This window comes from Parambassis ranga, chromosome 6, assembly GCF_900634625.1.
Source record: "Parambassis ranga chromosome 6, fParRan2.1, whole genome shotgun sequence".
In the NCBI taxonomy this organism is placed as follows: domain Eukaryota; kingdom Metazoa; phylum Chordata; class Actinopteri; family Ambassidae; genus Parambassis; species Parambassis ranga.
Genome location: NC_041027.1, coordinates 2,563,509 through 2,584,395, shown reverse-complemented (window position 1 = coordinate 2,584,395; position 20,887 = coordinate 2,563,509). Strand labels below are relative to the sequence as shown.

The following is a 20,887-nucleotide window of genomic DNA, read 5'->3' as shown; positions in this document are numbered from 1 at the left end:
TGAGGTGGGCCACATTAGTGACAGAAGCTCAGATTTACTGTAAAGTAAATGATTTATTAGGGACTATTTTTGTCATAAATATTTAGTGCTTAGAGATAAGGTCAAGACACACACTCACACACTCAAGCACAAGTTTGGAAGATAAAGCCATTGTTGGTTTTGTAGTCTCTGTGGGATTTATTTTCTTTCAGCCTAACAATGCCTTTAACATCACAGCTCTGCTTCTGCCTGAGGAAATGGTATCATGTGAGTTTGTTTGATGAACAGACAGAAAATGAGTGAGACTGACAGGAAACAACTCTTTTAAGAGCTCTAGATATGACAGCTTGAACGGAGTCAAACAGATAAGCTTCCTCACAGTCTACAGTCCTTCTGAATACCAATTTAAAGGAGCAGTTCGGCTCTTTTTAACCTTCTTGTTGAAAAAAAAGGGACTAATCTCATTTATGCAAATACAAAACTACAACCAGGAGCTGGTAAACATGAAAATTTAAGTTTTCTCTTTAAATGCTCCTGCCTTATGTATTCATTGTCACAGTCATTTCTGAATGACAGTGTGTATAAAAGAATTCCCCCCTAAAGGACAATAATTTTTTTAAGAGTGGTATCAATCTTCCTCCAATGAAACCCCATCTGACCAATATCTGGCACCAAAGGAGGATTTTCTCTGCCTGTGATTATTACCACTGAACCTAACAGACCTCCAGTATTATTACATGCCCATGTGTTTCTCTAGAGAAATGAGTGATTTTAATATTACAACGCTGCTAAACAGAGGAACGGCTGCGCATCTGTGTATGAAACAGAGCGGCTGGGCGAGCAGGATGTTCAACTCGGTCTCCGGCCTCACCATCATCCCAACCAACAGATGAATGGAGGGAAACAGATGCTGCCTTCTGCTTTCCTGTCTGCCACTTCCTATCACCTTTACAGTGTCTGTGTGTGTTTGCATAAGACGTAACACAGTTTAACTTTCCTTTTCTGATCCAGGCAGCACAGCTGGAAAAGGTGGATTGTGTATGTGTGTGTCTTTGTGTGTACGATGTATGGGAGGGAAGGATAGGTGCTAGATCATGAACCACTACACCATATACAGGGCTTCATGGGACAGGATTTAACTGTCTAAGTGGTACTGAATTTAAATGAAAGCATCCCAATGGGTTGAAACATGCAAATTGAATAATACATAGAAAGTACCCGATATGTTACATAGTTGACATTACAAGTTTCTATGTGTGCAGTCTGAACAAAAAGTACAATTTAGATGTAAAGAATGAAAATGTAATTCTAGGTGTTAGATAAGGTTTCATTTCAGTTTGGTCTGTTGTGTAAGTTCTGGGCTAGTTAGCTTTAGCAGCAAGCTGCTTATGTGTCCTCAAGAGACTACACAGCTGCCCTTTTTAAATGTTTGTTTTAACCATCTTAATAATGTAACTGCTACATATTTGTTAGCTTTAAATCCAGATTTGTTTACATTTGGAGGTAAGTGTGAGCTCTAATCCAGTGTTTCCCAACCAGCACACTAGTGTGCTATAACAGATTACCGGGTGTGCCGCGGGAAAATACTGACGGTCATTACATACTGGTGTGCTGTGGAATTTTCACATTTAAAAAAATGTGCAACACTGCTCTAATCGAATCTAGCTGCTTACACTAAGTGTGTGCGTCCCTTTAAGAATTTTAACTATGAATACAAATGTGTCAATATTAGTGTTAGTATGATGAATTCTGAAACAGCATTCTGCCCTTTGTTTCTTCACCATAATGAAGATTACTGGTTAGTATTCAGGTGAAAGTTGCCACCTAACTATCCACAGCTTTGATTTATGACAGTGGATGTCTTTGAATAACCTGAATGTAGTACTAAGAATCTTCCCCCTGTGTAATGACTGTTAGATTGTTGCGCAACAAACTCTGTTTTGTCAAGCCAACACTTGAACTAATTATGTATACACATTTGAAGTTATTTACGCCGTTATCATAAGTTATGATGCTGCAGTTCTTGCCAAGTTTGAAACTGAGAAACTCCCACACTTAAGTCTGACATACCGATCACATGCTGTGGAGAGGGGATACCGGATTCAGAAGGACTCTCCTCCACTTTCCCTGGAATGAAAGAATGTTGATTGTAGATTAGCTCGACAGGGAGAATGAGGAAACAAGTGGCAATCATTAACCTCCAGCTGCTTTCCAGGTCACAATTCCTCTCACGTTAACACGGTTACAAAGAAATAAACGTGGAGTACATTGAAAAGGCTGTGCTGCTTGAATGAATTAAAACTTGTCAATAAACAGTGTTTAACTAGTCTCACTGTGTGAAAACAATACTTAATAAGTGGTGGTGAGCATAATGGGTTGGTAATGAAATAATAATTTTGCATCTGTGATAGCCAACTACCAGTTCAAGTGTATAAAAGTGCTGCCGTGCAGACTGATAAGAAAGGGAATAAAACCTGAAGATCCACAGTGGAGTTAGTAATAACATGTTACATGCCTTAGCCTTCATCTCCCAGCACATCCCAAACAGCAATTTTCTAGATTCTTCATGTGAAACACCACAGTGCTGAGACTTTACTTCTAATGACAAATACTCCTGAAAAAGACATATGAGAGTATAATCTTGGTATTTATTATGCCTGATTAGATGATACAAATTGACTCAGTATAAAAAAGTATCAAAATATACAAATCTGCAATCAGCGGGGTCATAATGTAGGTAAACATGTATTGTTGTTTGTCTGAAATACAATCTGTCTCATTTTGCATAAACTGCCGCTTAAAAATAGAGCTGTAAATCCAGGAACAACAAACCCACTGTAACATATTTAAATCTCTAAGCAGAAGCTTAATGTTTCTCAAAGAACGACTGCTGATTTCACAATGATGTCCTGAAACCGTGCAGGTTAAGTGAACACAGGCATGCGGCCCCTCTGTCCCACCCCGTGGTTTTTTTTTTACCAGGTTTGTGCATTTTGTCTTTGATCCAGAACTACTCGGTCAAACCATTCCGAGGTCAGAGGGTCCACTCTGTGCATTCCGTAGCTTTTAATAGGTCACGGCTGGAACACTTCCCCCTGAAAGGGAAAGACAAAATTATTAATTACAGCGAGAAGGAAGGTGTAAGGAGGAGGAGGGAAAAGGATACAAAAATGTTCCCATAATCTGTCCCTGCTTTAGCCTTCACCTGGTCTTTTGTTTGCCAAGTATAGGTGTGTGTGTGTGTTTCTGCCTACACCCTTCATCCATCCACTGCAAATCCACTTACCAGTATTTTCTTCCCTGGAATGACAGATTAATACCTGCACTAAATCAAGCTGTGCTGTCATGACACTGAAGCCAAGTGTTAACAGGGAGACACTTTTCAGGTGAATAAATAAAACATAGGAAGTAACCGAATCAACAGCAGCAATGGCAACACACAGAAAGACTTATATAAACTACTGTCAATACACATTAGACCAAAAATAAGATGGAACCAGCAGGCGTCATACATACCTCAAAGCAAAAAAAAGTGTGACTGGGTTCTAAAATGATCCATCACTCTTCTGAGCTGAATGTCAAACACTTCATACATACATGTACATTCCTTTAAACCATCAGGTAATCTAAAAAGGCAAATAAAACAATATCATGCCACTTCCAGCTGTACCTCTGAAGGACAGTATTTGTATGCTTGCAAAATACTGCCTCATCTGAACCCATTTAAAATCTTATCAACACAAACTTCGAGAACTCTCCAGCTGTCCCTGATGCTCCAGCCATGGTTTAAAATAATTACAAAGTAATGAATGTGGTTTTGATAGATGGGTTTAAAAAACCAAAAGCATACACACAGGGACATTGGCACAAATGCAACGGAAACACATGCAGCAGCTCTGCAGCTTTAGAGACCAACAACATCACACAAGTAAAAACAATATCAATATTTTATTAGTGTCTACTATCTAAGAAAACAAAAAAGTGCCATTGTTAAACATTTATGAAAAATGAAATGATGTGTATGCACATGCAAGCATGAACACACACATAATACTTTCAACATCTGACTTACAAACGCTATGAAACGAGGTTCACCTCAGGTGACCTCATGTCTAAGTATCAGACCAAAACTACATTCTGTGCTTCTATATTTAGTGTAAAAAATTAGTGCATTTTATTCTTCACTTGTTCCATGACGTTCATGTTCCTTCTTCGGTGTCAGATGAGCTGTGACTCTTTGACGTTCCTGAGTGGGACGCAGGTCTGATGCCTGGATGACAGCTCCCTGCAGGAAGAAGATAAAAAAAGAGTGCAAATAAATACACCACATAAAACGGAATTACTCCTTTCACCTACATTGTGCTTCATTACAGCCATGTGTACTAAGCCTAAATACAGCCAACAATCAGATCCAGACTATAAACAGAATCCAGCACCTTTAGAACTGATAGCCTCCTTTTTACATGAATGTCTCCCTGATACCCAAGCATGCAGACAAGATGCCAGGAGACTATAAACAGTCATAAATAAAACACATGACAGCGCTGAGATCTGACTGCTACACCCCTCTGTAGCAGTTTGTTTTACTTTAGTGACTTATTTGCATATTAATGTGTTTTATTTATTAACACTGCAGGCAAAGTGGGCCAAGGAAAGTAAAACCAGGACCCAGAGTACAAGTTCCATGACCATTTGCACCCTGGTAAACTTTAGATGATTATAAAGTATTGTAAAGTACAGTAGGCAGCTACAGCAATATGGACTTGTACATTGGAATATTGCATGGATTTAATGAACAATAATTTTTCAACTATAAATAGTTCAAGTATATAGTTAAAGTATACAATTTCTTGATTCATGACTTTTCTAAGCTTGGAAAATAATATTTTACATTTTTTTGTGACTTCTGTGTCCGACAATAACTACAATGCCTTGCAAAATTATTATTAGCCCTTGAACCTTTTGACATTTTGTCACCTTACAACCACAAACTTAAATTTATTTTATTGAGATTTTATGTAATAGACCAACACAAAGTAGCACATAATTGTAAAGCAGACCAAAAAGGATTAGTGGTTTTCAAAATTTTAGGCAAATACTAATCTGAAATATGGTGTGTATTTGTATTCAGGCTCCTGTACTCCGATAGTCCTAAATAAAATCCACTGCAATCAATTCACAAGTCAGCTAATGAATAAATAGAGTCCACATGTGTGTAAATTAGTCTCTATACAGCTGTTCTGTGAAGGCCACGGTGGTCTGTTAAAGTTGTGGAGAAGTTTAAAGCAAACTTTGAACATCTCAAGGAGCACTGTTCAATCCATTATCTAAAAATGGAAAAAAGTGTGCCACAACTGCAAACCTAACAAGACAGCCTGACAGACTGACTGAGCAAGCAGCGCACTGGTCAGAGAAGCATTGATGTCATTTTTAATCAACATTTTTGTCAAAATCTAATGATTTTCTTTGATATGTAGATGTAATAAGTAGGACAATGCATAGCAATCTGGGCATTTGTAGCCCTTACATATATTTCTCATTTAGTTATTAGTTCCTGTGTCCTCCATGTTTCAGACATGATTCCCATCCAAAATGCACCACAGCTCTTCTGAAACTTAACTGAAAGATTTACTGATTCTCAGAGGCTCAAATGACATATTCCTCAACTGCCAAAGCAAACTGAAAAAAGTTTATAAACCATAAAGATTTGTGTAACAGATTTCATCAGCAGGAACACGGCAATGTGAAATCATATATTGTACAAACACTCTGAAAACTGATGAAATGCCACCTTTTTATCCCATCTTACTACCTTGCATCTGTTTGTCTTTCCAACACATCATAGCCCCATAATTCCTATTTCTAGACAAATGTTTCTCTATTATTGAAACATGCAGTGAACAAGAGAAAGAATTTCCCCTCGGGGATAAATAAAGTAATTTCTGATTCTCTGATTCTTATTTATGCCTGCTTTTAGACTTAGTGACACTTTATTGTCAGAGCTCTTTTGGGCTGATCTGTCAACCACATACAGGCTGCCTTGTCTCTACATGCCATAAACTACACCTCAGGATTAAAACGTCTGTGTGTGGTGTGAAGATGTGTGATGGGGGACTTATGGCTGAAAGAGATATACCAGTGTGAAAATATATGCTTTTTCTCGACTGTGTGTTTGATTGAGTCAGTGTTGTTTGCCCTGATTGTGTGTTTCAGTCAGTATGTGAGAACTGATTAGCATGAGCAGGTTAGCTACGGTGGATTTAGCTGCATGTGATTGGAGACAGACTGCGAGCCTGATGCTAAACAGCTATTCACTGTGACCAGCCCTCAGTCTGGCCTTCCTACAATACCAGATATTCAATGGGATAATTGACAATATGGTAATAGTGCTCCTTGACACTGGTCCCAGACTATACAAGTGTATTGACAAGCCGGCCTTTATTACCATTTAAATGTTTCACTAAGTAGCAGAACTCCATGCAGCAACCAGTGAGGTGGGCCCCACATCATTCATTGCATAGCCTTTAAATGAACTTGAATAATCACTTGAAAAGCAACGACAGCCAACATAACAGATATCCACCAAGTAAGCAGAATGGAACAAAAAAATAAAAACATATGGCTCAGACAAAACACACAAATGACCAGTTGGAGAATAATACACCCCCTGCCACCCACCCAAATCACTACTAAACAAGAAAGGAAACAAGAAAAATACCCACCCAGATCCACTGGATCTGGACCTGAATGGGTAATGACCTGTTTAGAGTGTGTGTGTGTGTGTGTGTGTGTGTGTGTGTGTGTGTGTGTGTGTGTGTGTGTGTGTGTGTGTGTGTGTGTGTGTGCGCGCGCGCGCTTGTGTTTTAATGTTATGTAGGAGTAGCTCATTTTTAAGGTGGAAATTTACACTTGTGAAAGCAATATTCATTCCTCCTTACAACCATCTACCTTCATTCCTGCCATCACACTCAAGTTACCCCTCTGCTATTTCATGAAAAGGGCACTTAGCTGAAAAACAAAACTGGCTGTAACCTGACATTGTCACATGTATGGTTCAGTTCACACGAGTGCTTGAATTCACACAGCAAGTGTTCGCAGAGGAACAATTTGGTAAGGATTTTTTTTAAGCATTTTGTGTTGTGTCCTGACCTCAGGTTAATGCACTAACATATTCATTTTCTTAATTAATTAACTTGCAAGAAGGAGAGTAGAAACTGCAGAATTATGTAAAGATGTTCTTTGCTGATTAGTTTCTAGGCTATAGCAACATTCGATAACACAAACTGAGATACGGTTCACTTTACATTAACTGAGGTTGAAGCCAGTGCTCCTATCGGCTATAAATCTTTTTAAAACATCCCCTTAACCTGAGAAAACAATAAGGTTGATATCATCCATGTCCATCTTTTACAAGAATACAGCACTGTGAGGTCTTATGACATGTTATGACCTGAATGGCCCCAAATTTGCCACCGCAGGAGTTTACGCTTCTGTGTGACAACTGCTGAGTTTTTATTCATAAGAAGCTACAATAGAACTTCTAAAACATTTAGACTGGGTGTCAAGTTGGGACAACAGTGGGGTGAGAATAATGTAGACGAAGATGTGACAGTCAGGTGAAGCTCAAATACACACACAACCAATGTAAAGTCTATTGTGTGGTACAGTAATGGGAAAGTGTTAGCTAGGTAACACCAGTCAGGTGAACGAAGCTCAGGTTGCTGCTGTTTCTAGGAGGCTGTGTAAGAACTACACACACAATCAGGGTATATGAAACTACATGGTCACAATAAAAATGCAAACACTACACACACAAAGTGTGTATGGAGGCAGCACATACACACAAACCTCAAAGAGAGAGATTATTACCACTCTGCTACAGCAGACATACGCCATGCATAATTTAAATTCAATTACACTGTAAGAAGATGAAGGAAACTGGAGAGAGACACACAGGCAGCTGCACTGTGCTGCACCAGTACAACTATTTTCTCGGCTGTGACTCAGCAGGACTCACCATCTGAGGTCAGATACTCCGCTCTTTCTGACTTCTTAGCACAGACAGATGGATCAGTGACACCTGATACCAGTGGCCAATTTACCTCAGGGAACCCAGATGTAAATGCAGTAAAGCACCATCACTGCAAGGCTGCTTTTTAGACATCTAAACATGTTGGCTTGAAGTCTGGAGCGCCATGGTTACTTCCCCATAAAAATTGCATGGTGATTTTACTCACAAATAAGACCAAATTAGCAAAAAGATTTAAGAGGGTGTGATGGACAGAAGGACAGGTGTCCTAAAGGTTTAAGTACTTATCAACCTCTGCTTTCAGAAAAACGCACTGAGGCTGTATCCTTTTAATGTTTTATCAAAGCTTTCCTACCAAGCCTGCCATCTTCTTTAACTGACTTACTGTATGTCCATTTGACAACTCAGTGACAAGCCAAAACAAAAGACATTCACCACCAACCTTTTACAGCACCATGTCCCTCATCCTGTCCTCAGCAGGTGTTCGCAGTAAGACAGCACATATCAGATACAATCCAGCATAAGGGTTACAGGAAGTGCTGGGAAGTTACTAAACAACTCTAGCATGACAGTTTATTTAAAAGAAGAAGAATGCAGGTCAGGGTGGGCACAGATTGAATAGATATCTGAAAGTAATTCCAGTGTTCCCTAAACACAATTGTTTGCACCTTTGTTTAATAAAAACAAAAAAATCATACAAAGCTATTTTTCCCAAACATTGCCACACATACAGCACCCACTTTCATTCGATCATATACTGATCAGCATAATTATAGCATTAAATTGTGGGGTACCCTTCAATGTTTTTGCATTGCTTACTGTAACTACAAGTATGGTAGTGAGAAATATGAGCCTAACAATCCTGAATGGATGCATCCTCATTTCCTGAGAATTCCAAAGGGCTCAGAGCATCCATTGTACTTTTATCCTAGCTCTATTTACTTTTATACTTTTCACCTTGAAGGTCTTAGCATGAATCATTAACTTTGACCTTTTCCATTCATTACAGTAACTTAACATTCAAAGCAAAGCCTTTCAATTATGATTGCAGATAAGCCACAACCTCTGACATATTCTTGGAGAAATCTCAACACTTGCTTTTTCCATTATTTGATTTGGATTGACAGTTTCTTTTGTTACACTGGAAGAGAAACAATGTGCAAACCTCACTGAGCAATTTTTGCTCAGTCTATTCAATTTATTACATCCCTTCACTGCAGGCGTTGGGAGGGGGCCTTTTCCATTCAGCCCTTGCAAAAACAGTGAGGTGTGGTCCATCCACGGCTCATTCACTTTTACATTTGTACGCGTTAGCTTTTGTTCACCTTTCTAGATAAACAGCAAGGCGTGGGCCAAAGCTGCCATTCACTTACACTGTGCTGTGCGGCTGCCTTGAGGCTGACCCCTTCCGAGTGTAAAAATTAACCCCTAAATCTCTGTGTAGGTACAAGTATTTGGTACAATCAGAGTTAAATTTTAACAGAAACCTGGCAGACTTTTTAAGAGGGCATGTGTACGTCTTCGATCAAGCACAGCACAGTGTGGGAGACCATTGTGACTCTTTTTATTTTGAACCCATGTGTCACCTTAAGAATGTTTTCATTCACATAGGTGAAACAACAGCTGGGGATCGCTGGGAAATCTGGAGTAATGTCATGAATGATTAAGACTAGAGTGGTGTTATGTGTCAAGGGAACAAGCGAACACAAAACACTTAATGCTAAATATAGCACAATAAAGCACATATAACAGTGTAAGAAATATTCACACAGTCATTATCCATCGATCATGACAGGATTACAGCTGACTCATCTTTTTGTGAAAAACGCCTATGTGCAACTTGTAGACAGTACAAGTAGTTTGTGTTACTTTACACAAAACCTGTTTTAAGGATACTTTTAAAGGGAGTATTACAGAACAATATGTAAGAGTGTAACAGAGGACTGTAGGGGTGTCAACTGTGCCACACCCACACACATGTACACATCCGCTGCACACTCCTCTTCAGTGTTACACAAGCGAGTCTTCTCCTTTACCACATACAACACCAATCATTTCAGACATGGAGCAGTTAGGTCTATGTTCACCTGGCACAGTGCTTACTCTTTGAGTTTTAAGCTGAATGATGGTGTCTGTTTGCACCGTCTTGTCTCTTAGTATGCAAATAAACACACACAGGACATGCATATAGACGCACTTTGATGTCATTAGCCATGTTTCCCAAAATATAAAGCAGAAGGCAACTTGAATTCTAGTAAATTTACTGCATGTTTTGTTTTCTGTTGCATGTTACATTCTGTTCTGTTTTCTGCTTTCTTTGTCTAAAACATTATACAGAGATTATAGCCTTGCTTGGTTTGTTTGTAGTAGTCAGGGGAATGAAGTCGTCTCCTGGCTGATCTAAGCACCAAACACTGCAGTACTGCTACCACTGTCCCTTTGTTTCTTTAAATAGGATAAGCCGTGAGAGTGTGTGTGTTTGATCAGTCATCCATACTGTATCCTCACTACCCTGTTACATAACATCACTACACCTGCATCTTAACAATAGCAGAGGAGGTGTGTATGTGTATTCACTACATCCATGCATGGCTATTTAATGCATATGAATGCAGATTTTTTTATTATATGATGGATGCACAACTCTAGTGCACATGTGCATTTGAATGGAAAACATGTACACGAACATATTTCCCCAGGGGTAGGAGAAGAGAAGTGAGTACAGGACAGGATACTGGCTCCCACACTGTTGGACATACAACCAACAACAGCAGAGGATCGGATGACAAGCTTCAGCACGCACAATCACACGCTCATGCAGTATGCACAAATCACTTTTTTTTCAGCTTGTGCACTTCTGCCAGGCTGCAGAGACACATATGTTCTGCTGCTAATGTGGGTAAAACTAGTTTAATTGATGTCCTCTTTAATGTGCATTATTACCAAGTCAGACACATGAACATACCAAAGGTTTACAGGCGATATTATCCTGGTCTCAATGTAAAGCTGCCCTGTTTAACAATATAATGAGCAAAGTCTTCTTTACAAGCCATTATCTCACACAAGTTATCGGTCTTATTGTATTGTAATAGGAATAAGATTAAAAATAAATCCTTTAACCTACTGTGACAAGGAGCCTAGTCATAGTTGGATTTAATTAAAAAACTACACACAGCCAGTTACCAGGAAAAGATGCCGAGGTGAAACAATGTGTGTGTGTCTGTGACACTGTGTCTGTTTATGTAGCAAGCATAAATTATGCAACTTGAAATGAAACATATATATATATATACACATATATACATACAGAGCAGCACACTTTGTACAGACTGTAAATATGTGCTCCTGGTGTATTCAAGGGCGTGAGTGTGTTTTTCTCCATCAACTGGTTGAACTAGTTACAGTACTTGGCACTGCGTCAGTCATTATTAGCTGTCAGTTGTAAAAATAAAAACACAATGTCCTGCCTGCTGGTCTGTTTATCACAATGCACATGTTCGTATTACACATACTGTAGGATCATATGGCAGAAAGAAAGATTACGGAGACTAATAAAACCAAACTGTCCAATATTGTAGTGTTAGTTGCAGTGAAATGTGACTTGGGTTATATTGCCAAACTCTCTGCAAACAGCAGGAACATCACAGTGACACAACTAGTAAAGACAGGATTAGCTAACTTCCACATCTTGTGTTACTGACTGAAATAGAGGTGATGATCAGATTGTGATTATTCTAATGGAAAATCACACATTTTATGATGGTTTTGTGATAAAGTAATAGGACAAGTCACTGGTTCAGCCCAGCCCAGTTACTGCACAACAGGTCTCTTTCTGTCTCCCTTACTTTCGCATTATTTCTCATAAAAAAAACTCTTTAAAAAAGTGATTCTGGACTAGGACTCAGCCTAGGAGACCCAGGGCCATCAGCAGGGAGATAATGTTTAACACTGACGTAGTAAAGATGGGACAGCTTAGCTCATCTTCCTGAACATGCCAGGTGCGTTTCCTAGTTTCCACACACACACCCACACAGAGTACTCTAATTGACACAAAACCATCTATTAATGTAAATTTTCCTACAGGAATACATAGCCTGTATGAAAAGTTTCTTTGCCAATTGTCACAATGCCTCTAACTCCTGTGAGATTATTGGGAGGGACATAATGTAGACAAGGTGCGCAACTTAACAGGAAACTATTGTGCTATTTTAGTGCTGTGGAGTCCCCACCCTGCCCTGCTGTAAAACAACACAACAGGAGGGGTTCTCTCTTTCCATGAGTCTGTCACTCACGACACAACGTTCTCATCTCATAAACCCATTAGAAAGACTGTAAACACATCAGTGTGATCCATTTCCAACTGTTTACAGCAAAGGAGTGACATACACCAATAGCCATGATAATGTGTGGAGACTGTGATTCTCTTAAGTACGTGGGTACTAAACAACAAATATCAGAGGTAAATGATTAAACTCTTGTAACTCTAAATCTTAAGTTGTACTTCTACTAAGTAAATGAATAAGAGAATGTTTTTGGCTGGTGAGAGAGTACAATGTGATTTCCCCACATTGCTTTTATCCAAATAACACCTGCTACAATCACTGTGCACATTACTTGTTACTTTTGTCTTTCATTAACTTGCCAGCTAGAGCAGACAGTTGCAGTCCAACTTTATAGTGTCACAAACAGGCTAATAAATCCATTAGTATTAATCTACATATTGTTTATCCACATCAAAACAATAACACCCTGGAAAAACAACCCATTTGAACAAAGCTAATCGCTACAGACCCCAGTGCTAGCACCACTAACCAAAGAGCTGCTCCATCTAAACAGCAAAGGAGTACATCAAACAATAATAATAAAAAAAAACTATCTACAGTCTGTCAGCCAGGCACACAATGTGACAGATCTTCAAACCAAGGCAGGATAAGTTGCTCATTTGGTAGTGTGAAAGGCGATATGCTGTATGATGTGGTTGCAACATTTACCGCACATACAATGATTTTAACCACAGCTTTCCTCTGTAGCTGTGATCTGTCAGTATAGGTTTATTTGTTAAGTTTGAGCTCTTTTATTAACGGTACTATTCTCATGACACTGCCTACATTGACAAAACAAAGCAATTACCTATTTTTCTATTTTTTTACCTTTACAAAGTCTTTTCTTAATTGAAAGACTACAAAGACTAAAAAAGTAAAAAAAAAATTAAAGAAATATGTAAATGCTTTTTATTCTGCCAGAAACTATCAGAAACTCATTGCCCAAAGTCAGCAATTAGTGCTGAGATTTCCCAATTCTGCTTCCTCCATTTATCAAGATGACAACAACACAAGTCGTTCCAAGCCTGCTTTAGCTGTCAGACTGTGTAAAGTTTGTAAAAAACACAGCTGGGGTCAGGTTACAGAGACTAAGATGTGGGCTGCGATACATCTGACAGCACTATATATACAGCATATATATATATATATATATATATATATATATTAAACTAAAATTAAATATCAGTCAACCCTTTATCAAAGTACTCATGTTCCCAAAATCTGTGAGAGTTATATACCTTATATCTTTCATAAATAATTCTTGGTGTGATGTAATGTTAAAAATGTATTTATGCATCTTACTCGATGAGAGCTGTCTGAGGTGTGTCATGCGGCTCCCCACTGGCACCACGACTGGAGGACTGAGGACTTGAAGGGGGCTTGGAGGACAGTTGAGGAGCAGTAGAGGAATGGCGGGATTGAGGGAGAACAGATGAGGAGGCAGGCATCTGGTTCAGTGGGTTCTTGTTATTTCGCACAAGGCGTAGAGACTTGAATTTGACTTTCTGGATGATGCTGTGGTTGCTACAACGATGGGCCACATGTCCTGTACCCGACCTCTTTAAACTTTGTTCTGATCTGGGAAAATATATAAATAGGCATAGTAGGTTTCATTTACATAATTAACATTGCTGTTTATTAACTAAATACAAAACTAAATCATAGATTCTAATAAATATAAAACTGCAAGACAAGAAGTGAAAAATGTCTTTTTCCCCCCTTAACTCCTAGTTAGGACTGATGTAATGAAAATTATCCTTTTATGGGAAGGCGATGGTGATGCACAGCGAAACATGTACAGTGCGGCATTAACTGTGCACCTGAAACCCATAACAGTTGACAAGTCTAAATTACAAAATCTTATCACGTATCAAAACTACTCAACAAAAACATTACTCATTTAATTGATCAAACATTCTCCTGCGTCACACATCTAAATGGTTGTCTGCTGCACACAAGATATTTCAAAGGTCCAGAATCTAATCTCTAAGATGTGGAGAGTATCATGCACTTCCTGCAAAGTTTGCAACTGGATATATTTCAAAATATCAAATATCAACATTTACATTGAAATGATGATAATTCCTCTACAGCATTTGCCATAAAGAACCTCCCAGGACATATTTAGGGTCCTGACCTGATGATAAAAAGGATCATCTGCCAAACCATCAGTGTATAGAGTGCATATAAACCTGCTGAGGCAGGCAGGAGAGCAGGGGAAATTCTGAGAGGCAAATGCCACAAAGGAACCTGAAGCATACCTACTACTGTTTGAACGCTCTCCTACTGTACCTCACTTCATGTTTTGTCTACCAGTTTCTTAACAAATTCAACATGTCTGACCACAGTTCTGAAAGGATTCCTCAGACACAAAGACATAGAGAAAGCAAAGATGCATGGACAGTACTGTATAGCGACAGATATGTCACATGGTCACAGTATAATGCGAAGTGACCGTGGTATTCAAGTAGTGTGACCTTTTGTAGTGACTGAGGCTGCCAATCCCTGAACTTTGACCCCACTCCTAAAAGCCCTTTACCTACTGTGATATAATCTCAGTCCTCAACATGTTTTCTTTGATGTTTTTTTGCTTTCCAGCACTTCTCCATCACATGATATGATACATACACAAAATACAAAAAATATTATTCACTAGAAAAACATCTACGCTGTCCTGGACAAACAATATTAAAACAGGCTGCTTCACATGAACCTACAATGAAATTTAAAATAAAAAAAAGGACAAAGGTTTAAATTATGCAAAATCCTGCAGTGAGTGTGAACTGCAGGGGATTTTGTTTTCCTCACCATGTTTGTTTCTGAACATTTCCATTTTACACTGACAGAGTGAAGGAGCTGCTGTGACCAAAAAGCCTTTTAGACATGGAACTTTTAAAAAAATAATCAAGGATGTCATAGCTTTCCTCTATCTTTTTAATTTTAACATGTTCTGATGGCTGTTTTGTTTAGCTTTAAACTTGTTAAGGAGTTTTCAAGGAGTTTGTGCAATTCCATCCTGTATCAGTAATTCGCCACCCAATTACAATAATCCCTTCAAGTGACCCCAGATGACCCCTGGTGACCCACAGCCTGGGTAAAACTACCTAAACCACTTGACACAAAGACCAAAGCTGTGAGGAATGACAAGTATGCTTGAAACATGTGCACAAACATGTGCATGCATGGAAGAGACACACACACACACACACACACACACACACACACACACACACACACACACACACACACACACACACACACACACACACACACACACACACACACACACACACACACACACACACACACACACACACACAAACCAGCACTAACACGAGAGTGGCAGTCTTTTGTTAGGAGCAGTGTGCCAGTCAGAGGAAAAAACAACATTACAATGAGAGGATTAGAAGACTATTGTAAAATTCTAAATGTTGCTGGAAAAGCAGCTGGTTTTATTACAAAGAAAAAATACCTAAAGACAAGGAAGAGTCAAAGTTTCTTTCTGCAAATTACTGAACTGAGTTCATTAAAAACGGTTCTTATACAGGCAGGAGTGCATTTCCGCATGTCCATGTGAGGCGAGTCTGGTGACAGTATTGTATTTAGGGATCAGGGAAACAATCAACAAACTCTTCCACACCAATATACACAGGAAGCACCAACATTTTCAGCTAAAACATTCACCAGCCTGTTCAAATGTGTATGGCATACTTACATGTGCAGACTCTGCATTTACACCTTTACACATGGAAAAACATCTTATATGCTAGCAGCAAAGTCACCCAAAGAACAAAAGAAAGTTTATTGAATAAGCCTAATAAAATCCAAAGTGTTTCCGTCAGCAGCCTTTGACTGACAAAAACCCTCGCGTCCAAATAACAACCTCAGATTCCATTTGTTATTTTATGCACATACAAAGGGTGACTTATTGTCAGTGCTACAAGGGCAATTTTAAGACATTCTGGTAATCAAAGACCTTGCTATTTAAGTGAGCATAACAGAGAATAAGTTGTTACATAAATCTGAGTTTGTTTTTCAGATAGGTCTAGTGGGGGCTCACTATATTTTGCCTGGATTAGTCTTGAGTCCATGCTGTTTTTCTGTAAGCAATATGTACATAACTGTAGTAAATGGACTCTTAGCAGGAATGTGGTAGAAGTTGCGCCGAGAGGGCTGTCTTTGTGAGCACTATTCAAACAGTCAAATATAAATAAAAATGCTTCTTAAGGAAAGTGTTGACATGACTGAGTGCATGTATGTCATGTATTACTTGAACTTTGTCCTCACCTTTCAGTTTTCTCACAACCAGCTGCATCTCTTACAGTGACAGGGGCAGTGGTGACATCACCACAACTCCCCTGCACCACCCCACCTCTCTGCTGGCTCTGCCTTCTTGCTTTGGCCTAACAAAAAAAAAACAAGGGGAAAGTGAGGAACCTGGAGTAAAAGCAGAAACCAGATGATCAGGTTCTCCATCACAGTGAAGATGTGTTCCATTCTCTCTTTAACCCCACATGCCTTTCCTATCAGACTGTGTTTAACCAGAATGTGTTTTCATCACTTTGTGTGTGTGTGTGTTTTAGAACTGCACCTAAGAGGCTTAATTCTAACTCCATCAATTTCTTTTGAAAGAAACTTATTTCAGTTTGTGTAGAAAACAAAGATTCCCTTCACACATAAACTGACAGGGGAAAGCAGTCAAAGCGAAGAGTTGGAAAAGGATAAACGGATGGCGCAATGACAGGATGAGGGCAAAAGGAGGAAATATTTTTACTCAAAACAAGATGGCTGTCACACATTGCTTGCTCTAGGTTGCTGTGACAGGTGGTAAAAATTGTATTCCTATCCTATCCCAAGTAAAATTCCCTTGGGTCATGTTCCAATCACATTGTCCACATGACAGATGCTGTGGCTTCTTGTCACTGTGAAGTAATAGATGGCACAGAGAAAACTATTCCTTATAACTATTTCTTTTCATTTTAAGGAAAACAGAGATTCTGGGTCACAGGGAAATTTATCCAAAGAACACATTCCCACATGATCAAAGCAAGGAATATTAACATTTAAATTAATATGAATTTTTTCATTTACCATACGCAGTGATAATGGTGTCAAAACTGAACCCGAGACTGTATCTAGCCGAAGTTTCAATCAAGTCCTCAAGAATGAACTAAATCCAAGGGCATTTTTATCATCATCATCTGCCAGTCCACATATATATTTATTTCCTTGTTGCATCCCCAAAACATTTGATAGTGATTTCCAGGCAGTTGAACACAAAGGTTATGTTGTAAAGCCTCTGTGTCGTGAAGCTTTGGTGTCAAAGCGTGTGAATTCTCTTCCATAGAATTATTTGAGCATTAAATTTAAAAAAGCACTTTAAATCAGATCAAGGATCTTTAAGTACTGTAGCTGCTACTGTGTAGGGAAACAATCACATGAGGTTAAATGTTCAGAAAACCCTTGTTACCAAATATTATGAAAACTCAGCTCAGTAAGAATAGAGATAAGCCCTGTTATGTCAAAAGTGATTAACATCAGATGCCAACTTAGTGAGCCTTGCTGCCCAGTCTGGTTTTAGCAGGATTTAAAGTCTAAATGGAGCTGTTGAAACTTTGGTTGTCAGACACTTGAGCCTTTGTTCGAGGCTTTCAGCCTGCTGGCTCTCAGTGGTTCCTGATCACTGTGAACTCTGTACCAAGTCTCCAGCTGTCAGCCAGCACACAGAGAGCAATCTTCCAGAGAGGACACACAATGCAAAACAGATTGGAAGAATACCTTACTGCAGGGCATGCAATACTTCACTACCAATCAAAATCAAGAGCATCTTTTTGCAAGGACAATCACAACAACCAGCAGGAGGAGATGGGTCTTGTGTACAAGGACAGTGAGATAGTGCACACCTGTTTTTGTACAGCATGCACATAAGTGTGGGGTTAAGTGGAAAATGATCAATCATTCCCTCACACACCAACAGCCACCAAACACTGCCCTGACAGTCACAGTGGTGAATTCATTAAATGGTGAGGCAATTTGTACCATTTTGTGTAATGTCTTTTTTACCAATTTGAGATGATCAACGCCACTTTAAACCCAATACAGTTAATATCAGGTGCAGCCAGAAGCCAATCAGCTACCAGCAAATCATGAATAAAAATATTTTTAGAACCCTTATCCAATGTCTGATGATTTAAAGTGCCTGGTCATGATCCTCTTGCTTATTGTACTGTGCTGCTGTTCTTTTTTTGTATGGAAAACATTCATACAAAAAAAGAAACAATTTTATATAATATTTTATGATAGATTGTACAGATTTGTAGCTAAAAGGAATAAAGTGGAAACAATGCTACATAAAGCCTACTAAAGGCTCATCATTTTGCAAAAAAAGCCTAGTTTTACCCGAGCTTGTGTTAATGAAGCAGAGGTCCGACTCCTTAATGCGCATCCAGCTGCAGGACTGCGTTGTCTGGGCCTTACTTGTGTTTGTGAACTGCTCTCTTCAACTCGCTGTCGGCCCATTGGGTCAAACAGGTATCGCTGTGCCAGACGTATCACCCGTGTCAGTACACTTTTAGCCCCTGGAAGTGAGTCTGCAAGAAAAAAAACAACAAATTGCATTTGTGTTTGTGTTTAGGGGCCTGTACGGAATGCAATGCAATGTCACAAAGGTGTTATGACAATACAAATACTACACAACGTATTACAATTCAACTTAGCATACGTCTGGGGCCTGAGCAACACTTGTCTACAATATCCTGGTGGCAACACTGTGATGATACTGTAAGCAGCACTGTAACAAAATAAGTTATCATTCCATTACAGACGTACCCTTGCTGAAATGCCTTTGTGTGTGTACTGTGTGTTTTGGTGTGTGAATGTGTCCTTGTTATACACAAATGAATGTTATCAGTGGCTCACCATATTTACTCAGGGGGCAGAATCTGCCCGCTTAGGCAAGCTGTGAACACAAAGACTCACTTATACAATGTACTGTCCATGTTTGTCTGCAAGCACACTGATGCATACAATCACAGTCACAGACTCAGAAGCTGTATCTCATGTTTATGGAGAGTCAGAGATTAAAACCCAGTGATATTTTTTCACAATGCCTGTGTATGAAAAAAAATAATCTTCTATAATTTTCGCTCAGTATGGGACATCAGACAAACATTGCAAAAACTCAAAATAATCAGCCATCTTGGTGCAGTACTGATTATATAGAACCATACATTTTATGTACTGTACTGTAATTTACTAAAATAACAGAACTGGCTTGTTGTTGTTGTTAAAATACTAAAGGTCTTAAATTCTTACATTTTCTAATGACAAGTAGTTTGACTAAAATATTACCAAGGATTGTCTTGTAACAGAACTGTGATTTATAGACACTATTAGGCAGGCTTGTACTTGTCACCTATTTGCATAGGAGCTGCAGAGTGGATGCTGTACCAAAGACATGTTGGTTAGCAGGTGGGTTAGGATACATGGATATGAGAGGTTGAGACCTGCTGAAAAGAGTAGATTAATGTTGTACTGATGGATGTGAAAAAAAGAAACATGATTATAGATACACTAATGTAAGGACATATACTCACCTTTGTCAGAGGTCTTTCCTCCTTCAGGTGGTGCTGATACATTTTCTTTCTCTTCTCTTGTTCTAACTTGGTTGGAAGCTGTAGCCTTTGGCTTTTCACCCTCTGCAAGAAAATGCATGAAATATACAGTTTTAGTTTGATATCAAACAATAATGTTGTTTATATTCCTTTTGTATTCAGTGGTCCAGTATGTATTTGAGTTAGTTAGTTGCCAGCCCAACTAGTTGTTGTAAGTTTTAAATTTCTATTCTATTTTTATTAATAAAAATTCTGCTGCTGTCAGAGTAGTCTTTATTTTCCTTATGACTTGCTGATTTGGGATAATCCTTCATATTCAAATGTAAAATGTATTTTTTTTAATCACTAGGGCAGAGAGGGTGAGATGTTGGCCAGGTTGTGGGTTTGTGCAGACTTCTAATTTGTAAGAGTCTTTATCAGTGATGTAACACAAGCTTCAAGGATAATGCTTCTGCCAAACAGGAAGAGCCAATAAAAAAGTGTAGTCTCTCCTGGGCCTAATGTGAGGTCTTTGCGGAGTCCTGCGCCGGGTTATCTTTGATGTTAAAAGAGCTCCATTTCCCAGACACACCCTCTACCCCCTCCCTTAGCCCATGGCTCTCCCCCCTCTGCCTCATGTCTCACTCCTTCCTCACCTCCCTCCGATCTATCTCAATCACTGTCAGACATCAGTTACGGAGAGGTTCCCTTCCACAGTCACATGCCAACTTCAAAACACTGACGTGTCACAGCATGTCTCCTGTTAGACACCCAAACCCTATCTGAATGAGAGCATATGGCATTAGCTCATGCAGCCTTAGAAATAAATTAGGCTGGGAAACAAGTCAAGTATTGTAGGTCTATGTTGACCCTGCCCAAATATATATATAATAACAGTGTGTGTCTGAGGTTTATTGCTGGAACTTAACCTTGCACAGATATTTCTCTGGAGCTGCCACCCAGCA

General features: G+C 39.1%; 1 protein-coding gene across 2 annotated transcripts in view; it reads right to left on the bottom strand.

Moving 5' to 3' along the window:
• Nucleotides 1-4,156: 4,156 nt before the first annotated feature.
• The window catches only part of LOC114437593 (TBC1 domain family member 10B), a 41,574-nt gene continuing 24,843 nt past the window's right edge, over nt 4,157-20,887 (bottom strand). Inside the window, exons 11-15 of one of the 2 annotated variants that reach the window (XM_028408387.1) lie at nt 19,926-20,027; nt 18,730-18,920; nt 16,618-16,733; nt 13,633-13,908; nt 4,157-4,264 (exon numbers count right to left, since the gene is read on the bottom strand). In XM_028408387.1, coding sequence (XP_028264188.1) covers nt 4,198-4,264; nt 13,633-13,908; nt 16,618-16,733; nt 18,730-18,920; nt 19,926-20,027 — 752 coding nt within the window. In that variant the 3' untranslated portion in view covers nt 4,157-4,197. The remainder of the gene's footprint in view (nt 4,265-13,632; nt 13,909-16,617; nt 16,734-18,729; nt 18,921-19,925; nt 20,028-20,887) is intronic. The other variant, XM_028408388.1, reaches the window with a different exon arrangement.